At 36.3% G+C, this 18,667-nt stretch overlaps 5 protein-coding genes across 5 annotated transcripts; 3 read left to right on the forward strand and 2 right to left on the reverse strand.

Annotated features, from left to right (window-relative positions):
* The first annotated feature begins 2,208 nt into the window (after nucleotides 1-2,208).
* LOC147521191 (anthranilate synthase beta subunit 1, chloroplastic-like) lies at nucleotides 2,209-5,288 on the forward strand. Its single transcript, XM_086596281.1, has 8 exons — nucleotides 2,209-2,344; nucleotides 2,424-2,590; nucleotides 3,484-3,554; nucleotides 3,709-3,746; nucleotides 3,826-3,936; nucleotides 4,114-4,213; nucleotides 4,363-4,500; nucleotides 5,060-5,288. The coding sequence occupies exons 1-8, from the start codon at nucleotides 2,278-2,280 to the stop codon at nucleotides 5,094-5,096; spliced, it is 729 nt and encodes a 242-aa protein (XP_086452407.1). The 5' UTR covers nucleotides 2,209-2,277; the 3' UTR covers nucleotides 5,097-5,288.
* A 136-nt stretch (nucleotides 5,289-5,424) lies between these two features.
* Nucleotides 5,425-6,910, reverse strand: LOC147521192 (putative transmembrane ascorbate ferrireductase 3). Its single transcript, XM_086596354.1, has 3 exons — nucleotides 6,845-6,910; nucleotides 6,354-6,553; nucleotides 5,425-5,957 (listed from the first exon to the last, which is right to left on the reverse strand). Exons 1-3 carry the CDS (start codon nucleotides 6,897-6,899, stop codon nucleotides 5,703-5,705), a joined length of 510 nt encoding a protein of 169 aa, XP_086452480.1. The 5' UTR covers nucleotides 6,900-6,910; the 3' UTR covers nucleotides 5,425-5,702.
* A 2,525-nt stretch (nucleotides 6,911-9,435) lies between these two features.
* Nucleotides 9,436-10,844, forward strand: LOC147521193 (putative oxidoreductase At4g09670). The gene is made up of 2 exons (XM_086596430.1): nucleotides 9,436-10,010; nucleotides 10,196-10,844. Exons 1-2 carry the CDS (start codon nucleotides 9,549-9,551, stop codon nucleotides 10,811-10,813), a joined length of 1,080 nt encoding a protein of 359 aa, XP_086452556.1. The 5' UTR covers nucleotides 9,436-9,548; the 3' UTR covers nucleotides 10,814-10,844.
* A 1,313-nt stretch (nucleotides 10,845-12,157) lies between these two features.
* On the reverse strand, nucleotides 12,158-13,939 carry LOC147521194 (UV-B-induced protein At3g17800, chloroplastic-like). Its single transcript, XM_086596511.1, has 3 exons — nucleotides 13,728-13,939; nucleotides 13,354-13,646; nucleotides 12,158-13,267 (listed from the first exon to the last, which is right to left on the reverse strand). Exons 1-3 carry the CDS (start codon nucleotides 13,854-13,856, stop codon nucleotides 12,433-12,435), a joined length of 1,257 nt encoding a protein of 418 aa, XP_086452637.1. The 5' UTR covers nucleotides 13,857-13,939; the 3' UTR covers nucleotides 12,158-12,432.
* A 2,135-nt stretch (nucleotides 13,940-16,074) lies between these two features.
* Nucleotides 16,075-18,601, forward strand: LOC147521195 (uncharacterized). The gene is made up of 8 exons (XM_086596597.1): nucleotides 16,075-16,231; nucleotides 16,321-16,447; nucleotides 16,516-16,591; nucleotides 16,692-16,764; nucleotides 16,866-16,961; nucleotides 17,169-17,219; nucleotides 17,341-17,727; nucleotides 18,202-18,601. The coding sequence occupies exons 1-8, from the start codon at nucleotides 16,160-16,162 to the stop codon at nucleotides 18,541-18,543; spliced, it is 1,224 nt and encodes a 407-aa protein (XP_086452723.1). The 5' UTR covers nucleotides 16,075-16,159; the 3' UTR covers nucleotides 18,544-18,601.
* The last annotated feature ends 66 nt before the right edge of the window (nucleotides 18,602-18,667 follow it).

Raw genomic sequence — 18,667 nt, forward strand, 5'->3', positions numbered from 1 at the left:
TTTAGAATATTTAAGGGATTTCCAAATTTGAGGTCTCAGGCGGCTGCCTAACTGGCCTAAGAATTGAGCCGGCACTGGGTGCACTGACCACATTGCTCTGCCAGGCGCCAGCCATCATCATTTGTCAGTTCTATCACCACTAGCTATGCTTTAGGAGGAGCGTAAGTATTTACATTTGGACTAAGATTTTAGCCCTTCACAATTTGATTTATTAATACAAGATCAACGTGTGAAGTCTAATTTATTCAGCCATTAAAGTTCTCAGGACATCTTCTCTCATCCATTGAAACAACTCCAGTTTCATTCAATCGTTCTTCCAGTATTACGAAACTTGGAATCCATTCCAATAGGGAACCATATCTTAGCCCATAGAATGACTTCTTGGGCCTCTCCAGCAGGCCCATAGAATTGACTAAAATCAGCATTATTTCGTAAGGTTCCTATCTAACCATTGATAATAATGTAGTTGGTTTCGTATGTAGACAGGAAGCCAATAAAATTGACTACTACTTAATTTAGTTCCTTAATTAAGAAGATCAGTGTTTTTTTTTTGGGTGAACTAGTATTACCCCCCACTAGATGAGCCAATTAGGATTTCCCCCCCACTAGATGGGAAATTAGGGTCTCTCTAAATGTCTGTATGAAAAAAATTCAGTCAACCCACTTTGACTTTTTTTTTTGTGTGTATTTAGGGAGGAGACCCTAATTTCCCATCTAGTGGGGGGGGAGGGGGTGGTGGGGGAAATCCTAATTGGCTCATCTAATGAGGGGTAATACTAGTTAACCCTTTTTTTTTTAGTTAAATTTGCTCTCCCTAAAGGAAATCAAAATAAATGTGGTCGTCTTAAAACAGTAAGAGGTAGTAAATTAATCTGGAATCTTTAATAGGTCTGTTGAGTCCAAATTCAAGATTAATAACAATAACAATAACAACGTGCCCTTTTCTGTGAAGATTGAAGAACAACTTTGATTGAAGAATATCTTTCATAATAAATGCCATTGATTCATCCTTCATTTCCAAAAGAACACTCGTACTAAAAACTATGGGTGCATCTATCATCCATGCTATTTAGGAAAGCCGGTAGGCCGTGGCCATAGCTAGTAAATTCACGTTTAATATTTGTTTTATACACGTTTTATATATTTTAATAAAGTAAACATTTCAAATCTAATAATTAATACACGAATTATATGATCCAGGCTTCTAATTACCAAATAATAAGGTCCGTATTTTTTAAATGAAAAAAATGTATTATAATACGGTATGATGCAACTTCAAAATGGAAGGTTTTGAAAAATCCACTTAAGTTAGAACCTTCCATACCTAAAGAATATCGAAAAACTAAAATGTTAGCAAGTAAATATAAATGAAAAATTGAGTTATGTATGTGTAGTTAATGAACAATTCTGGCAAATTATTACATTCTAAATTTGTAATGCAACAAAAGTATATCTGTTTTTTCCATTATTATATGTATAAAAGGCGAATTGTATGTTTGGCTTTTTGGCGAATTTTTAAATGTATTATTATTCAAAATTTCAAAATTTTAACGAATAGTTTCCGTATCAAATTTTTGTCGTCCGCGAATTTACTAACTATGGTCGCAAAGTGGATAGCTAGTAAATTCGCAGATGACAAAAATTCGATACGGAAATTATTCGTTAAAATTTTGAAATTTTGAATAATAATACATTTAAAAATTCGGCCAAAAAAAGCCAAACATACAATTCGTCTTTTATACGCATATAATACGGAAAAAAACATATATATTTTGTTGCATTACAAGTTTAGAATGTAATAATTTGCCATAATTGCTCATTAACTACACATACATAATTCAATTTTTCATTTATATTTACTTGCTAACACTTTAGTTCTTCGATATTCTTTAGGTATGGAAAGTTCTAATTTAAGTGAATTTTCAAAACCTTCCATTTTGAAGTTGCATCATACCTTTTATAATATGTTTTTTTCATTAAAAAAATACAGACCTTATTATTCGGCAATTATAAGTCTGGATCATAGAATTTGTGTATTAATCCCTATGTTTGAAACGTTCGCCTTATTATTCATATTATACGTAAAAATGTATAAAACGGGTATTAAACACAAATTTATTATCTATGTGTGCAACTTGATGTATTGGATAAATTCCGCATAAAAAATTCCAACTCAGTGAGTCGTGACCGAGTTGTTGAATTGGATCAGGTATATAAACCCCCCCTCCCAAAACAAAATCAAAAAAATCAGGACAAGGCTCGTTTTCTCTCTGTCAAATGGCTGCTGCTTATCTCACTCCAACAACTTCACTCACTACACCAAAAAACTTTCTCTCAACTCGAAGTAGGATTCAAAAACTTTCTCTCCTCATTTTCTTTGTGTGAATATTTTTCTGTAACAAAATGATTTTTTTTGTGTGTAGAAATTCGTTATGATTCGTTACCGATTCGTAATGCGGATCGTTTGACGGTGAAAGCTTCGTTGTTGAATGAGGTGGAGAATTCTAGGGTTTGTGTTAAAGCTAAGAAAGTTGAGAGTCCGATTGTGGTGATTGATAATTATGATAGTTTTACTTACAATCTTTGCCAGGTTTTCTTCTCTCGATTCTTTTTCAATATTATCATGTTTTGAATATGATTAAATATTACTTTTTTATTGATATAACTCTGTTTTCTTATGTGAAATCGATTTGCATAGAAAAGAGTGTTGTGCTCATTTTGACAGATGGAATTTCTGTTCACAGACGCGAATGCAAACAATGTTGTATGCCTTGTGGGAGAAATTTATAGAAATCTTCTGAATGCGCTATTTTGTACGCTGAAGCAATACGAGTCTGTTAGGGTTCAATAGACTATTGCCTATCAATCTGTATCTACAACATGTATGGGTACTGTGATTGAGTGATGTTTCCTATGCATGTGACCAGGCTGTTTCGTGTTATACGGTTGGAATGCTTGCCATTTTTCGGTCTCATTTTGTGGCAAGACTTGATGTGATTTATATAGATTAGTTGAAAAGTTACTTTTTTCATTTTCTTTTGTGATAGTATCTTATTTAAAACTGGAGATTTTGCTGTTCGATTTTGTGGATGATGTTTAGTTGGTTGGAAAGTTTAGGAATGACTCATACGATTGCACTATCTAATTGGCCAGTTGAGGTGGCGTATCAAATGGACGACCCTGAATCAAAATTTTCCATTGATGTGTGTACCATTTTTATGGGACTTCCAACTCAGTGGAGGAAGTATTAATTGGTCAAGCTGAAATTAAATTATAAAAATTGGAAAGGAAGATTTTGGACAAATGTAATCGTAGATAATAAGATTTTGTGTACTTTGATCTCTTATAAATCACTGGCTGCATTTTTCTTGCGCCTTGTTTACTTGTCGAGATTTTTGCTCAGTAAGGATTCTCATTTGGCTACTTATGCTTTGAGATGGAAAGAATTTTCTTTAATCACTCACCCCCTTTTTGGTCTTGAAGTACATGGGAGAGTTGGGTTGTAACTTCGAAGTCTACCGGAATGATGACCTCACTGTAGAGGAACTAGCAAGGTAATTCTGCTCCTGTTAGTAATTTCATATCCATGCTGTTCTGGTGTTACATGTTGGGTCTTACCGCTTGTCTTATATCATATGATTGGTTCCAAAAGAAGTAATAAAAAGTTTGACTATTTATGTAACTAACATCAACGTGGTGCATGTATAGGAAAAATCCAAGAGGAATACTAATATCCCCAGGACCAGGTGCGAGACTTAAATCCTATGGAAGCATTTTTTACCTGGTATCTTCGAATAGTTTAGCTAACATTACATCCTTGTGTAGGTACTCCTCAGGACTCTGGAATATCATTGGAAACTGTTTTGAAACTTGGTCCTATTCTACCTGTATTTGGTGTTTGCATGGGATTACAATGCATCGGTGAGGCATTTGGAGGTGAGTTTCTTCTTCTTATCTATGTGTTAGTGTGGGTTTATCCTTTCCAGTTCACTTTTTCATCTTGTATCATTTTTTTTTGGGTGTGCGTGTGACCCCTAGGTTCTCAATTAGCTTAAGTATTTCTTTGGAAGCCTTACACTTTGTAAAAATGCCAAGTGTCTTTATGATCTGCAGGCAAGGTTGTCCGCTCTCCTTTTGGTGTCGTGCATGGAAAAAGTTCCCTGGTATATTATGACGAAAAGGGGGAAGACAGTTTGTTTTCTGGATTAACTAAGTACGATTCTATTTCCTTTCGGAATTTAACTTACTACTTTCATGGTTTCCATTATATAGTTGCACGCGCTCAACGTGTAATATTCTTATATATGTTATACATTTGCTTAATGATATTGTATCTTTGACTGCATTTTTATTGCATGGCAGCCCTTTCACTGCTGGTAGATATCATAGCCTTGTGATTGAGAAGGAAAGCTTCCCTAGTGATGTGCTTGAAGTTACAGCTTGGACAGATGATGGCTTGATAATGGCTGCTTTCGTCATAAGAAGTATAAGCATCTCCAGGTAAGTTTCTTCTACTGTGGATGCAATATTAGTGCATGTTATGATATCTGTAGGGACCAGAGGACCTTGTTGCAGAGTCGTGATTTTCTTTGATTAGTGTAGTTAGAAAACCTGTGATATTAAAAATAAATAAAGAAGACGTCCAATATACATGTACTAAAGACCTGATTGTGAGTTTCGAAAGTGTCTTTCTAAGATAGATTGGGATCCCTCTTATTTCTTGTGTCATTAGGATTCAAGTTTTGATAATTTGGAGTGGTGAGCATCTAGAGGTTGAACTATATTCAGGATTGTGGTTGGAGAAATCCACTTGGCATGGTTTAGGCCTGCACTCGTACTTTGATTGTAAAATATGAGAAACACTAGAAGGATGATATAAGCATAATCACACGGCAAGGTTGCCTTGCACTTATATTTGGGCTTGAGCTTTCGTTACCGATTCCCATAGTTCCAATCTATAGCACACGACTTGTCTGCTTTTAACCGGTTTGTCTTCTTTGCTAGTCCTTGGCATGCTATCACTTATTAATTTAACTTTGTGGATAATACTTCAATGCAGGGGTTCAGTTCCATCCAGAAAGCATTATAACTATTGAAGGAAAGACTATTGTTGGAAATTTTATAAAACTTGTAGAAAGATTTGTTGCTGAATCTGAGAAATAGGCATGTATATTATTGCCAAACAAGCTTAGAGAACTTCGTGTGTAACAAAACTTTATTAGTTAAATATGGAATAAAAATAAAGTAGATTCACATTGTTGTTGAAAAAGTAAAATGGTTTTATTCAATATGTTGTGAGAATGGCAGTGGATAATAAGTTCTTATTCAATATTTAGTTTGTTCATTGTCCTTTTATCCATCTTTATTGCTCCATATCCCAAGTGTATGGCACTATGGCCACAGAGATGATTCATGCTTGGATGACCTTCTCATCGTTAAAAAAAAACATATAAGGTACCCATTTAAAACAATTTTGTTTTTAGAATTATTTTTCCCTTATTTTTGTGTTTTTCGGCTTTGCTTGGATCCTCATGTGTGCAATTTTATTATCCTAGATATGAGATTCTTTCGTCAAGTCACAATTAGGAAGCCCTTGTATAATAGAATCCATGAATAAATAAAACATTTTCTTTCACTCTTGTGTAAATTCTGAAATATCAAGATGGCTAACAAGAATAGGAAAAAGGATCGACACATTAGAATTAGAATGCAAGGGAGAGCGAGAGATCAACTGCAAGGCCAAATAAGAGAGTGAATAGTCCAGTGAAGTTCATCAAGCGAGATTCATTTCCATGCTGCAGTTGCATGAATGTGGCTTTCTGCATCAACCCAGTCAAGGCTGCGCATATAGACATATAGAGAAGGGCCCTTCCACTAAAGATGTGCCAAGGGAGCATCGTCTCTCTTGTTGCTACTGATGATTGGGGTAGCCAGAAGGTGAAGAACCCAAATAACCACTGCAAAGTATAACATGGGCTAGTGTTAATTTCTAGGTCACGCTATTCACGTATGGGTTTAAGTCAAAACTCCCTCTCACAGTTAGCTTCATATCCAGATTTTAGGTGTTGTTTAGTCGAAAAATAAATCATATTTTAGTTCACTCTTTTTAGCTCCTCCATAACTGAAGCAAACTGCCGTACTGAGTGTTCTGCACCATAGGTTCTGGTTTAAATGGCCAAAACACGTACGTAACTCAGATATTTGGATGGCGATAGATCTTTCAATCAGGTGAGACAAGCATCCAAAACGAGTTGAGCTAAGCAATCCATTCTAAAGTATTGTATAGCTCGCATCTATCACGGTATCACTATCACCAAATAAATAGTTTTAGCTTCTTCATGTAAGGTTGTTACCTGCAAGCCAAAGAAGATGAAGGTACCCAAGCCTATCCAGGAATGCAAGCTATACATATCAGTTAATCCGACCTTGTCATGATACTTGAAGGCAGCATATATACCAACGATCCCTAGACTAATTGCAATAAGGTGCATCACCATGTGAAACAACTTCTGTATCTTCCTTTCTGCCGGGACCATTCTGTAGCCCATAATTGCTGTGCACAAAAATTACATCCTCAGCATAATTACAATAAATTTCACAGCTAAATGAACTAAGTCTGTATTCAATTATGCGTGCTAAGTAACGAGTTTTCAAAGTTGTAGAAGCTATAAGCTAAGTAGCTAAGAGCCTAACACAGACTAGTGAGCTGAGGCAAGTGCTGTTGTCACAGAAGTATTTACTAGTATTAAGGGAAAGACCGGAGGGACATTGAATAATCACTCAGTCACTCCTCAGTTACTTCTATGGCAATCTGAAAGTAATGTTCTGTCCATTGAGTCCATACCTTCTCCAGCCATAAATATAAACCCAAAGAGCATGAGAAATGGGTGTACCTGCATTACGCCAGAGTGTAGCTATGAACATGGATGTCTAATACTAAATAGAAGTTAGAGGAATTCAAAGCAGATTGAATTGCTTACATTGAAAAAACACGATCACTACTATCAGAATCCAAATCAATTCCTCCACGATAGTGCAACAACCATACAAACATCAGAATGATGGCCATTACACCAAAGAAGTGTGCAAGTACTGTGACACGAGAAGCCATTGGGTAAAAACGATGCCTCTCTGTTGTGTGCATGGCTTGGTCGTGGGAGGAAGTTAGAGTGTTCTTGATGGAGCCAAATGAGAAATATTAAGGGTTGATCAGTGAAGGTGACAATGAGGTGGTTCTACTTCTTTATATGCTTTAGTTAAAGTTCGAATAATACAACAATGTTCTTCATGAAGTTTGCTTTACCTGTTGGGTTTGGTATTTTTTTTCCCTATGTATACTTAAAACCTTGTTTTTCCTCCTTTTTTTTTTCAAAAGGAAAGAGACGTTCAGGAGCAAGGAATCACAATTTGCCGACCATACGTAAGTTACTGCTTTAGATTATGTTCCAAATTATAAATACTAGAAATGAACTTCTACATACAACAAGTGCAGAAATTGGTCAAATCCATTGTGACACTTTTATTGGAAAAATACGAGTGTGAATCTATGCTTTGGTTATGAACCTGAAAATATATATTCAGTTTTCAAATTTCAAGCGAGTGGGACTTATACACAGGTTTGAAAATAATAGGATGATGTGCTGTTATTAATAAGTGTAGATCATGAATTCATGATATAGCCAGTACCATTTAGTTTAAGACTTTCAAGTGACTAGTTGATTCTGGATAAATCACCTCGATCAAGCCTTTTCTTATACGAAAGAATTCCCCTACCAAAAGGAAGAAAGTGAAAATGCCAAAGTGAATTTGACGAGGAAGAATGACTAGAACTAGCGAAAGTGTAAGAAAGTCAGAAAGAGTAGATGATAAATTAGATGAACAACAAACAACAAATATAGTTAAATTGTTAGACAAGAAATAGCACACAGAGGGAAGACCAAGTGTACGAAATTCTAACTACTTCATCTTATTACATACTTCAAAACTTCAAAGCTCAAAATTCTAACTAACCAGTAACATTTTAGATTTTTTTGGCCTTGCGAGACGGGGAATGTCTTTGTCATTAAGGTCTGCATGATATCATCCACTGCTGGTTCAGTAAGGTGAATTTACGGTCAGCACTCACCACTCACCAGTCAAGTCTTACTAAGAGCATTCCCAATGCAAGTCACTATGAAGAGAAATTGAGAGTTTTCACCTTTGTGGACCAGAAAATACTTGCCCAATGCAAAGGTGACAATAACGGTGACTTGTAACTAAGTCACAACGAGTCAACGAGGGTATCAGTTGCTACCGAGATTGTCACTAAGTTGTGAATTTCGGACGGAACATTTTATTCCGTGTGTTTTTTTATATTTTTTCGGTGTTTTTTTTTTCGGACGGAACCCGCGTGTATTTTCAACTTTTTTTTTGGTTTTTTTTCTTCTTTCGGTCGGGATGTTTCATTCCGTCCAGTCGTTTTTTCAATTTTTACATTCAGATGGAATCAAACATTCCGTCCAAGGTTTAAAGTCACCTTTGAATTGGGTAACATTTTCTCATTTTTCACCACAAAGGTAGCAAAAAGAAGAAATAGTCTTAGAGCATTTGCAATGCAGGTGATAGTTTTCCCCCCCTCTATCGCCGCCACCTCATCACTTTTTCACCCCATTTTCACCAACCCGGTGAAAAACAAGGTGAAGCTGTGCAATGCAAAGGTGATAAAAAATATCTCGGACGGGATGTTGGATTCCGTCTGGACATAAAAATCGAAAAAACACTCCGGACGGAATGAAACATCCCGTCTGAAATTAAAAAAAAAACCGAAAAAAAGTCGAAAAATCATGCGAGACGGAATCTAACATCCCGTCCGGAAAAAAAAACCCATTTTTTTTAAAAAAAACACACGAGACGGAATCCAACATCCCGTCCGAAGTTAACAAGTCAGTGATAAACTCGGTGGAAGGTTTCACCTTATTTTGAACTCGGGAAAACTATCACCGAGTTTATCACCCAGCATTGCACAGCACTTTTGGAGGAAAGTAGGTGATAGTTATCACTTCCCCCCTTCTATCACCTGCATTGCAAATGCTCTTAGGTGGAGTTGAAAAAAAATGACTTGCATTGGAAATGCTATAATAGAGTGCAAAATTTTAGTATTGTTGTACACGGATTTCATAATGCATTAATGCTTTTGAAAATTAATAACTACAGAGCAGAAAAGGCAAAAGGAGCGAACATTCTCCTAATCATACTACCAAAATGCTGCAATATACTGAAATATGAGCACTTTGCCTACCCGTAGAGCTCAAGTTTTTTTTTTCTCGCTAAACGTAGAGCTCAAGTTAAGAAATTAGGTCTTGTCATCCAGTGATAATTTGTGATGGAGAGGAAGTGTGGTGGACCAAGTGACCAATTATACAAGCAGATAAATGTGGTAGTTCATGAAAACGGCCAAAACTAGCCCACGTATCAGCATTCCATCCAGGTCAAACATTTTTCATTAGCACAATCCAACCTTCTCCAGAAGAGTGCTTTATTTTTTGCTTCTCTCTATATTTAAAAGAAGCATGACTGAAAACTCGATCAAATTCGGCATACTGGGATGTGCCCAGATAGCCAGGAAGGTATCTAGAGCCATCCATCTCTCACCCAACTCAACCCTTTATGCTATTGGTAGCCGTTCGATCGAGAAAGCGAATAAATTCGCAGCAGACAATGGTTTTCCAGAAACCGTTAAGATATATGGCAGTTATAATGAAGTTCTTAACGACCCAGATGTGGATGCTGTGTACATGCCACTCCCAACAACCTTGCACGTCCACTGGGGGGTCTTGGCAGCTGAGAAGAAAAAGCATTTGCTCTTGGAGAAACCAACGGCTCTAAGTGTGGCTGATCTTGATCTGATATTGGAGGCATGTAGAGCTAATGGTGTACAGTTCATGGATGGAAGTATGTGGTTGCATCATCCGAGGACGGCTAAGATGAAGGACATGCTTCGAGATACACAACTCTTTGGACAGCTCAATTCGGTAAGTATAAATTTGATCAAGGAAAATTTTATTGCCCATCGTGGATGATTATGACTTTAGTGGCGATTACATAAAAGTCATAGTTGCATCCGCTTGTAAAACACCTGTCAATCCTTCGCTGAAATTTACAAGCAATTGCGCAATAGATTACCCATGTATGATCCTTTATTCCAAATCTTATACAGATCCACAGCACATCCACATTTTCAGAGACTGAAGAATTTTTTGACGACAACATACGAGTAAAGCCAGACTTAGATTCCCTTGGTGCACTTGGAGATGTCGGGTGGTACTGCATTGGAGCCATTTTATGGGCAACAGACTACAAACTACCTAAAACCGTGTGTACACTACCAAAACTCACCTGCAACCAACAAGGTGTTATCTTAGCATGTGGCGCCTCTTTTGATTGGGGTGAAGATGGCAAAGCTGCGACATTCTACTGTTCTTTTCTTTCAAATGTGTCTATGGACCTTGTGCTTTATGGTACCAATGGATCCATTCATCTTGAAGACTTCACCATACCTTATGAAGAGAGTTCAGCTTCGTGTGATTTATCATCGGGTGCAAATTTTGCAGAACTCCAGGTAGGGTGGACTGTGAAACCCGTGAAGGTTCAAGTTGCTTCAGAATTACCTCAAGAGGCTTTGATGGTTCAAGAGTTTGCTAGGTTGGTTGAGAATATTAAGAAGAATGGGAAATCACCAGATGGCAAATGGCCAGAGATCAGTAGAAAAACACAGCTAGTTTTAGATGCTGTTGGCAAATCCATAGAACTTGGCTGTAAGCCTGTTGACATATGAGTGTATGAATAAAACATCAAGGTTGTGTCTATTTGCCTGAAATGCTGAGAAGCAAATATGTTCCCCAAGTCTATTTTCTTTCTTGTCAGGTACTGATTAAAAACGTCAGAAAAGAGCTTCATGAAAATGAATTAAGAAAATACTTTAATAGGACCAACAATTGAATACAAGATACGAAATAAACCATGAAAGTAGAGTGCATTTGGATTGTAAAAAATGTTGGGTTAACGAACATTACCCCTAACTAGATGGGAAATTAGGCACGGTCAACCTAAGTTGACTTTTATTTTGTGTGTACTTAGGGGAAGCCCTAATTTCGCCATTTAGTAAGGAGAAAATCCTAATTGGCTCATCTAGTGGGGTAATACTAGTTAACCCAAAAATGTTTGGACAAACAGATCACAAATTTCGGTACTCATGAGGAATGGTGAAGGAACCAACATTGAGTGTTAAAGGTAGGATGTTGCATGCTCCAGTGGAAAGGGAATAAGGCCCTCTATATTCTCAAAAATCCGGATTGGGAGACATCGTTGTAAATAACAAAGAATAAATAAAAACGTATAAGGTTTCTATGACTCTATGAGCTCATAAAAATTTGAAGTCACTTTGTGCACCAGAACTCCAGAAGCAATACATGAAGTGAAGTGATGAACTGAAAATTCAACATTTGATCTGAAATGCCAACTTTAATTTATTTGTCTGAACCGCAACGTTTAACACACTCATTTCTGTTTTTTCCCTACTAGCTCTGTAAATGGGACGAAAATGAGTAGATATGAAGCTATAAGCCTATAAGTCTATTACCGTTAAAAATAATTAAAATATCTAATCTAAATATCTAATCTAACTCCTATAAAGAAAACGAGGGCTTCAACAGTAAATTCATCACGCCATTTTTTTTTCCGATTTTACCCCTTGCCAAACACGAATATTATAGTTCATGCCATTTTTTGTTTTATTTTTTTTATTGTCTTTTTACCGGAGTAAAATTGTAGTTTTACGTCCATAAATTAATGAAAAATAAAATAAAATCAGGGATTGTTATCGTGGCGGAGACACGTACAAAAAGGCTAGTATATGTAAAAGAATAACCTGACTGATGAGTCATGAGTCATGAGTGACTATTTTCGGCATACAAACCCGTATCCAATGCAATTGTTTTTTGACCAAGTCATATAACTGAAGCTTTCATACATACCCCCAACTAAATTCAATATAAAAGTTGGTAGACTGGACTCGTTCCATGGATTATCATAGACTAGAATGGAGTATATTCAAACATAAGGCTGTAATGCTTAATGACCAGAGGTTCAGTAAACCCCAAAGCATTAGACTGCAGAGATATTTTCTTTACAAAATAGTCACTCATAATTGAAACAAGAGAAGCGTAACATCAAGTATCTTAGTACTGCACAAAAGCAATAAGTACGAATTACATACTATGACTACTAAAATACTTGAAATCTAATTAGAGGACGACCTGACAACAAGGTGCAGATCAATCCACAGCTACCTGCACTTTAGTACTCAGTATTCACATGTAATCACTACAGGATTTCATGCCGAAGTCAGTTTTGCCGTACTTTTTCACAAGGACTTTCGCATTCCTTTGGCATGAATTAATTTGTCACGAAGTGATACCTCGAGTCCACATGGCTCTCTACATCCCACAGAAAAGAACCAAATGTCACAGCCTCTAAAACAAGCCTTTTCAAACCCCCAAAGCTAATCTTAATGAGTTCATCTTTCGCAGAATCAATAGTTCCCTGAGGTGTAATAACAATCTCAGGCCTCCCAAAGAGTGCTTCTGTGTGCTTCTCAATGATACTAACAGCCTCCTTTGATCTTATTGTTGCATACTTCTGCAGTGTCTCTGAATCGAATGACATAACATAGGTCCGCAACTTAGATGATTTTATACCAGCCCCAAACCCACCAGGGGCAAATCCACCAACCCAGGAAGAAACCTCAGGATGCGGTTTACTTTGCTCAGCATTACGCAAGCTCTCAGTGTCTCGACTCATCTCCTCAGACACGGATTGCACAATATCATTGTCTTCATCGTCAGAGCCAAACGGAAGCACTTTCATGGACTTCTCAAGTTGGAACCTCTGATCAACCCGCTTCAAAAAATACCCATACATAACAGAAGCAGCATAAACTTGCCCAACTCTAAGTTTACTAATCTGTGCAACCGAAGTCGAATCCCCTAATCGTGTTCCTAATATAAGAGCAAGGTGATTCTTAATCATTTCAAATGCTTCTTGAGAATGAAGCTCTTCAAGCTTCTCCTCCTCATTCGTCCAAGTATCTACTTTACCCGACGGATGAGACGATGGGGTAATTGATGGTATCAACGAAACATCAGCATCCATAAACTTCTGCACAACTAATGCATACAATATCTCTTCTAACGCCTTCTTCCTCTCATTCTCCTTAACCTCAGCAATTCTCCTAAAGTTTTCACAATAATAACAACTTTCAGTAAACCCCCAACTACTCTATCAATTCAACTATTGCAAATTGAAATTGAAACTAACCTGTACAAAACGAGGTCCGTGCCAGCCGGAGAGGGCTCTTCTTTGGGTGTAACTTTCTCGGCATCACGATCAGTTTGTAGCTGTTCAAGCTGTTGATCAACAGCAGCAGGAACAAGATGGGGATGACTTTTCAATATCTGAGATAAAAACTGTCCAATGGGAGACTCTAATTGAAGAGGCGCAATTGGCAAATCAGCCGAAGCTGATGAAGCTCTAACAACAAAGCTTCTTCTACCTCCAAATGCAAATCTCCTCTGCCCATTCTTCGGGCCCTTAATCGAACCACAATATTGCTGTCCATCCATTAAAATAACAAACTCAATACCAATAAATCTCAAGTAAACAATAATAATAATAGTAATTAAACTACTTACCTTCATTAATCCATTAGAAAGATTGGTTCTTGAGCCAAAAGAAACAGAATCTGTTCGATTAGCTGTTGAAAAAATTGGAGGTTTTAAGACACAGGAAGATGAAGATTGAAGAAATGTTGCTGCTTCCATCTTCTTCTGAGAAACAGCCAATAACAAAAACAATCTTATTTATGAGTTTTGAGAGCTATACAAACTACAAAGTCGTTGACACGAGTGAAGGGAGTTGGTGATAAACTCGGTTATTTATAGGAGTTTCGAATTAGCCCTGATTTCTGTTCTTTATTTACGTGGTTGCCATTCATTGTTGTGTTAATGGGTATGGGTTAGTTTGGTAAATTGGAAATTGGAGATTCTTGTTTTTGAATAAAAGGACAAATGAGATTCATCTTCAAGAGATCTCTAGTAGTGCAAAATTTGGTTTTGTGGATTATAGGTACACCACGGATATATGATATGAGGAATCTATGGTTCATACGATTACATTTGTCATAATATCGAAACACATTAATACATGTAATTTGGTACTTATAAGTGACAACCATTAGTTTTTTGGCCAAGGAAAAATTAAAATTGAAATGTGATTGGTCTTAGTATCTACCATTCAAATTTATTTATTTTATTTTCGAACGGATTTTTAGAATTCATAATGAAAACTCGAAAAATGTAATATTATGGTGTGTTTGATTTCAGAGGTAACTTTCATTGTTGTATTCCTTCTCAATAGACTAAAGTGTTTTTTTTAAGGTACAAATATAACAAATTTTTTGGAGTTGTGTGGTAGTGGAAATGAATTAAAACCATATTGAAGTAGTGAGTAGTGACCACTAATAACTTTGACTAAAAAAAAGTAGACGGCAGGGTCTCTTTGACTAGTTAACCTGTGATGGAAAACTTAAGGAGCAAGAAAACGTAGAAGCACACCATAGTCACTGTTCTAAAAATCGATCAAGGCGAATCAGTCTAAGCGGCCGCTTAGGCGGTCTCTAGGTGTTAGGCAGTACCCAACCGACTTACCTAGGCCCAAGTCATTTAAAAAATCGGTGGACTGACTATGCGAGTTTAGACGGACCGATTAGACGGGTCTCGACGGCCTCTAGGCGATCCAGTCATTTTTTTTTTCCTTTTTTTGAATGATTAAATGTCGAAAATTAAAATCATGTGTAGGCTTAAGATTTGAATAAGTTTAAAAAACTAAAGTCTAATATAAATTACATTATAACAAAATATGTGTTTTTATATGAAACCGATATTCTTCAACTATTACGCATTTTTGTAATAAGTATATTTGTTTGTGTTTATTTTTTGAGTTATGGTAAATGATTTTCTTCATTTCTTGTAGTATAAGTGTGTATTACTATATATATTAGGAAAAACCGCCTAAACAGCAAACATTCGCCTCAGACATTAGTAGAAGGCCTAAGTCTTAGGCACTCTCCCACCACCCGATTCGACTATCGCCCTAGCGTTTTAAAAAACGCAAAAAATTGGGTATAGGTACACATACCCAAAAATTTTAAGTTTAGAGGAAATAACAAACTTTTTTTTTGTTTTTCCTCCATAAAAACTGAAATTTGACATCTGTCTCAAATTTCAAACTGACTTTTACAATTTTGACATCTTTTATTAGTCCCAACTAAATAAGCAAACTACTAACAAAAAAAAACTACGAACTAAATCAGTTACCAAAAGAGTAGTGGGTTAATCAAAATAACTAAAATTCATTTGAAATCTATAAAATTCTAATTAAAAGTGAGATGAATTTCTGGAGAGACCAAAATAATGTGGAAAACATCAACTTCAAAAATGGAAAAAATGTACGTTGATTACAACTAATTTCAATACAGCTTTAACAATTTAAAATCCATCTTTGATAATTTTGAATAGCATGTTTAAGTTTTGTTTGATGTAATTCAAATTGTGAAATTGTGAAAGGACAAATGGTTTTTTTTTATAAGACAATTGTATTATTTGATTGCAGTACATCTTGGAGCAATACACACGCACCATTGCCTGATGAGTGGCCTCGATTGACACACACACCTACAGCCTGAGCACATTAGATTTTAGTATTATTTATTTGTAGAAAAAATTGGTAGTTACAAATGAAAAGGTAAAAAAGAGAAATAAAAAAATTTAAAAACAGTTAATACACCTAAAAAGTGACGTGTTGCTAAAATTGGAGTAGAATCAAAATATAATATTGGTCTTTCTCTAGACAAAAAGCACACTAAACTGACTAAAGAAAGTGTCTAGAGCCCAATTTATAGTTTTTAAAACACTGACCATACTGCAAGATATGCACATCAACTTTCTGGTGGCGTAATTGGGCCGGATCGAGTGTTAGGCCCAGATCCGTGTTTCCTAATTAGCCTATATGTAAGTCCATATAATAGGCCCAACCAATTTGCAAGAGAAGAGAAAACAGGGGGGAGATGGCAGCAGGGTGGGAGAATCCTCATCCCCGTCTTATTATCCATGACTTCATTTCCCTCGATCTCTGCAAGGTAATAATAATTACTCTCTATAATCTCAGTTTCATTTCTATGTAATAAAGTGTTAAACTTTAATATTTAACAAGTATGAGTATGATCAGGAGTTAGAGTTCATACATAAGAGCTGCAGCACAATTGGTTACAGGCCCAATGTTTTTTCCACCACTCTCTCTCATCTCATTGCCACCAACTGCGGCCATCTTGTATTGCCCTTCGTCTCAATCAGAGGTATGCTCTCTTTTTTACTTCTTTAGTTTAAAATCAATCAGTTCTACTGCTTATGAAATGTCATGCAGAGAGGCTGAAAGACAAAATGGAGGAATTTTTCGGGTGTGAATTTGAGCTTTTTGTCGAATTTACAGGATTGATCAGGTTTCATTCTTATTCAACTTTTATGTCTTTTCTGTGCATTTATACTCATTCTAATAAATATGGTTTTGAGTTGTATATATTTCTTTTTGTTGCAAGTCAGCTGGACTAAGGGATCTAGTATTGGTTGGCACAGTGATGATAATAGGTCCTACCTTAAACAACGTCATTTTGCGGTGTGTATATTACTTGTTCTGTGTGCAGTGATGTATATAAATTTGCGGTGTTATTATATTGCGGGTGAGTGCTAACACAATCTTTGTGAAATGTGAATAAGGCAGTCTGCTATTTGAATAGTCATGCCAAGGATTTTGAAGGTGGACTCTTCCACTTCCAAGATGGGGAGCCTGAAACTATTGTTCCTATGATTGGAGTAAGTGCAAAACACAACAAATGCAACAATTGTGTTTGCAATTAGAATGCATTGTAAGCTGTGTTGTTTATTGTGTTATGATACATACATATAAGATATTGTTCAAATGCTCATGGCTGGAAATTATCAAAACTTTTGTTATTGTTACAAAATTTGTTCTTTATTTGGAAAAAAAACGTGTTGATTCACTTTCATTTGTATTCTCAGGATGTTCTAATGTATACAGCTGATAGTCGGAATATCCATTCTGTAGATGAGGTAAACTCATTACATGCATTTAGAGTACACATCACCTTGTTAAAGTGTAACTATCAAATTGATAATGCAGAGCTAGTAGCTTGCATGCTTCCTGACTTCTTACTCCCTTATCATAAAACAGATAACTGATGGTGAAAGAATTACATTAACATTATGGTTCACCCGTGAGAGTTCGTATGACGAGGATGCCAAACTTATATCTCTTTTCTCCCAAAGACTCTCAAGTGGCCTAGATGAGGATCCTGTTTCGTACCTGCCTTTCCCAGCCTCCAGCAACATGTACTGGTTTTCTTCAGAACAAGCTCCCTCTTGTCACTCAGGCTTTGATATACGCTGGGCTCGAATACACATTCTTGGCTATAATTTTTGTTTCTTTGATGATGAGATTTCAAATCTTACGTCAGATTCATCATATGATCTCTCAGAGCTATTGATGAAGCCATTATGGTTAGCTAGGGAAGGCGAAACATTCACGAAAGAGTTTGTCAACAGTTTGCATGCTCTGCAGGTACTTTGTCCGCCTCGCCTCTTACCATTGTTTTCACGTTTCTAGGGAAATAGATAAGTTTTATTATTACCAAATAGATATGTACCTAATGTAAGATAAATTCGCATGTTGACTTGGAATATAGTGTAGTCATCTCTAGAACTAGACATACACCTTTTTTATGTGTAGATTACATTTCTATTTCATTGGATCGTGGCTGTAAAATCCTATTTAAGAAGGAAAATAAACTTTTTTGGATAAACATTGCTTGTTGTGTGAAGCTTATAATTTGTGTTGACTGAAATAGCAGGAAGGAGAAAAGGTGACATCCCTTGTTTTTTAGAATCTTTATAGATCTATCTTGGTTCGGTAGTCATGTAAGTGTTGTACTTGTATGCTCCCAAGCCCAAACAGTAGATGATAGTCTGTGGAATTACTGAGTCTTCAAATTTTGTAATGGCCACTGAAGTTTTTGTTTGGCTTTCAATTGAACAGGTGGTACAGTTTTACAGCTGGAAAGGCTTTGAGCTACATGCAGTCAGCATCAGGGCAAACAATGTAAATGTCTCACAATTAGTCAGATCACATACAAAGAAATGTAACAGATTGAAATCAATGACTCTGGGTGATCATGAACTTGCAGAAGTGGTATTCCACTCTGTATCCTGCAATGAGTACATACACAGTTCCTTTGATTGGGATGACTTCAATGTTGCAGTTGTTGCTTGGGAAGATTACACTCATCAGTTGCGTAGGGAACTGCTTGCAGGCTTGCCATACTGGAGAGATCGCCAATCAATTTTTTTTTTTTCTGCTGGGAACGAAGAAGGTACTTGATTACAATATTTCATGTAAATGTAAGTCTTGAAGATATCAATGAACTCCATTGCTATTATTTTTTTTCTGGCATTCCCTTCTTTTTTGAGATTACTTGTAAGTGCATCTACCTGTCAATTAAACT

Source organism: Coptis chinensis, chromosome 1, assembly GCF_015680905.1.
Source record: "Coptis chinensis isolate HL-2020 chromosome 1, ASM1568090v1, whole genome shotgun sequence".
NCBI classification, from domain to species: Eukaryota; Viridiplantae; Streptophyta; class Magnoliopsida; order Ranunculales; family Ranunculaceae; genus Coptis; species Coptis chinensis.

Excerpts from the sequence above, each read along its gene's own strand:
- LOC147521193 (XM_086596430.1), top strand. The coding sequence starts at position 9,549 with ATGACTGAAAACTCGATCAAATTCGGCATACTGGGATGTGCCCAGATA. Across the intron at positions 10,011-10,195 it reads TCTTTGGACAGCTCAATTCG|ATCCACAGCACATCCACATT; the intron begins GTAAGTATAAAT and ends AATCTTATACAG.
- LOC147521195 (XM_086596597.1), top strand. The coding sequence starts at position 16,160 with ATGGCAGCAGGGTGGGAGAATCCTCATCCCCGTCTTATTATCCATGAC. Across the intron at positions 16,232-16,320 it reads TTTCCCTCGATCTCTGCAAG|GAGTTAGAGTTCATACATAA; the intron begins GTAATAATAATT and ends GAGTATGATCAG. Across the intron at positions 16,962-17,168 it reads CTATTGTTCCTATGATTGGA|GATGTTCTAATGTATACAGC; the intron begins GTAAGTGCAAAA and ends TTGTATTCTCAG.
- LOC147521191 (XM_086596281.1), top strand. The coding sequence starts at position 2,278 with ATGGCTGCTGCTTATCTCACTCCAACAACTTCACTCACTACACCAAAA. Across the intron at positions 3,937-4,113 it reads CATCGGTGAGGCATTTGGAG|GCAAGGTTGTCCGCTCTCCT; the intron begins GTGAGTTTCTTC and ends TATGATCTGCAG. Across the intron at positions 4,501-5,059 it reads AGAAGTATAAGCATCTCCAG|GGGTTCAGTTCCATCCAGAA; the intron begins GTAAGTTTCTTC and ends ACTTCAATGCAG.
- LOC147521192 (XM_086596354.1), bottom strand. The coding sequence starts at position 6,899 with ATGCAGGTACACCCATTTCTCATGCTCTTTGGGTTTATATTTATGGCT. Across the intron at positions 6,554-6,844 it reads TATATTTATGGCTGGAGAAG|CAATTATGGGCTACAGAATG; the intron begins GTATGGACTCAA and ends TTTTGTGCACAG. Across the intron at positions 5,958-6,353 it reads TCATCTTCTTTGGCTTGCAG|TGGTTATTTGGGTTCTTCAC; the intron begins GTAACAACCTTA and ends TATACTTTGCAG.
- LOC147521194 (XM_086596511.1), bottom strand. The coding sequence starts at position 13,856 with ATGGAAGCAGCAACATTTCTTCAATCTTCATCTTCCTGTGTCTTAAAA. Across the intron at positions 13,647-13,727 it reads TTTCTAATGGATTAATGAAG|CAATATTGTGGTTCGATTAA; the intron begins GTAAGTAGTTTA and ends ATGGATGGACAG. Across the intron at positions 13,268-13,353 it reads ACGGACCTCGTTTTGTACAG|GAGAATTGCTGAGGTTAAGG; the intron begins GTTAGTTTCAAT and ends TGAAAACTTTAG.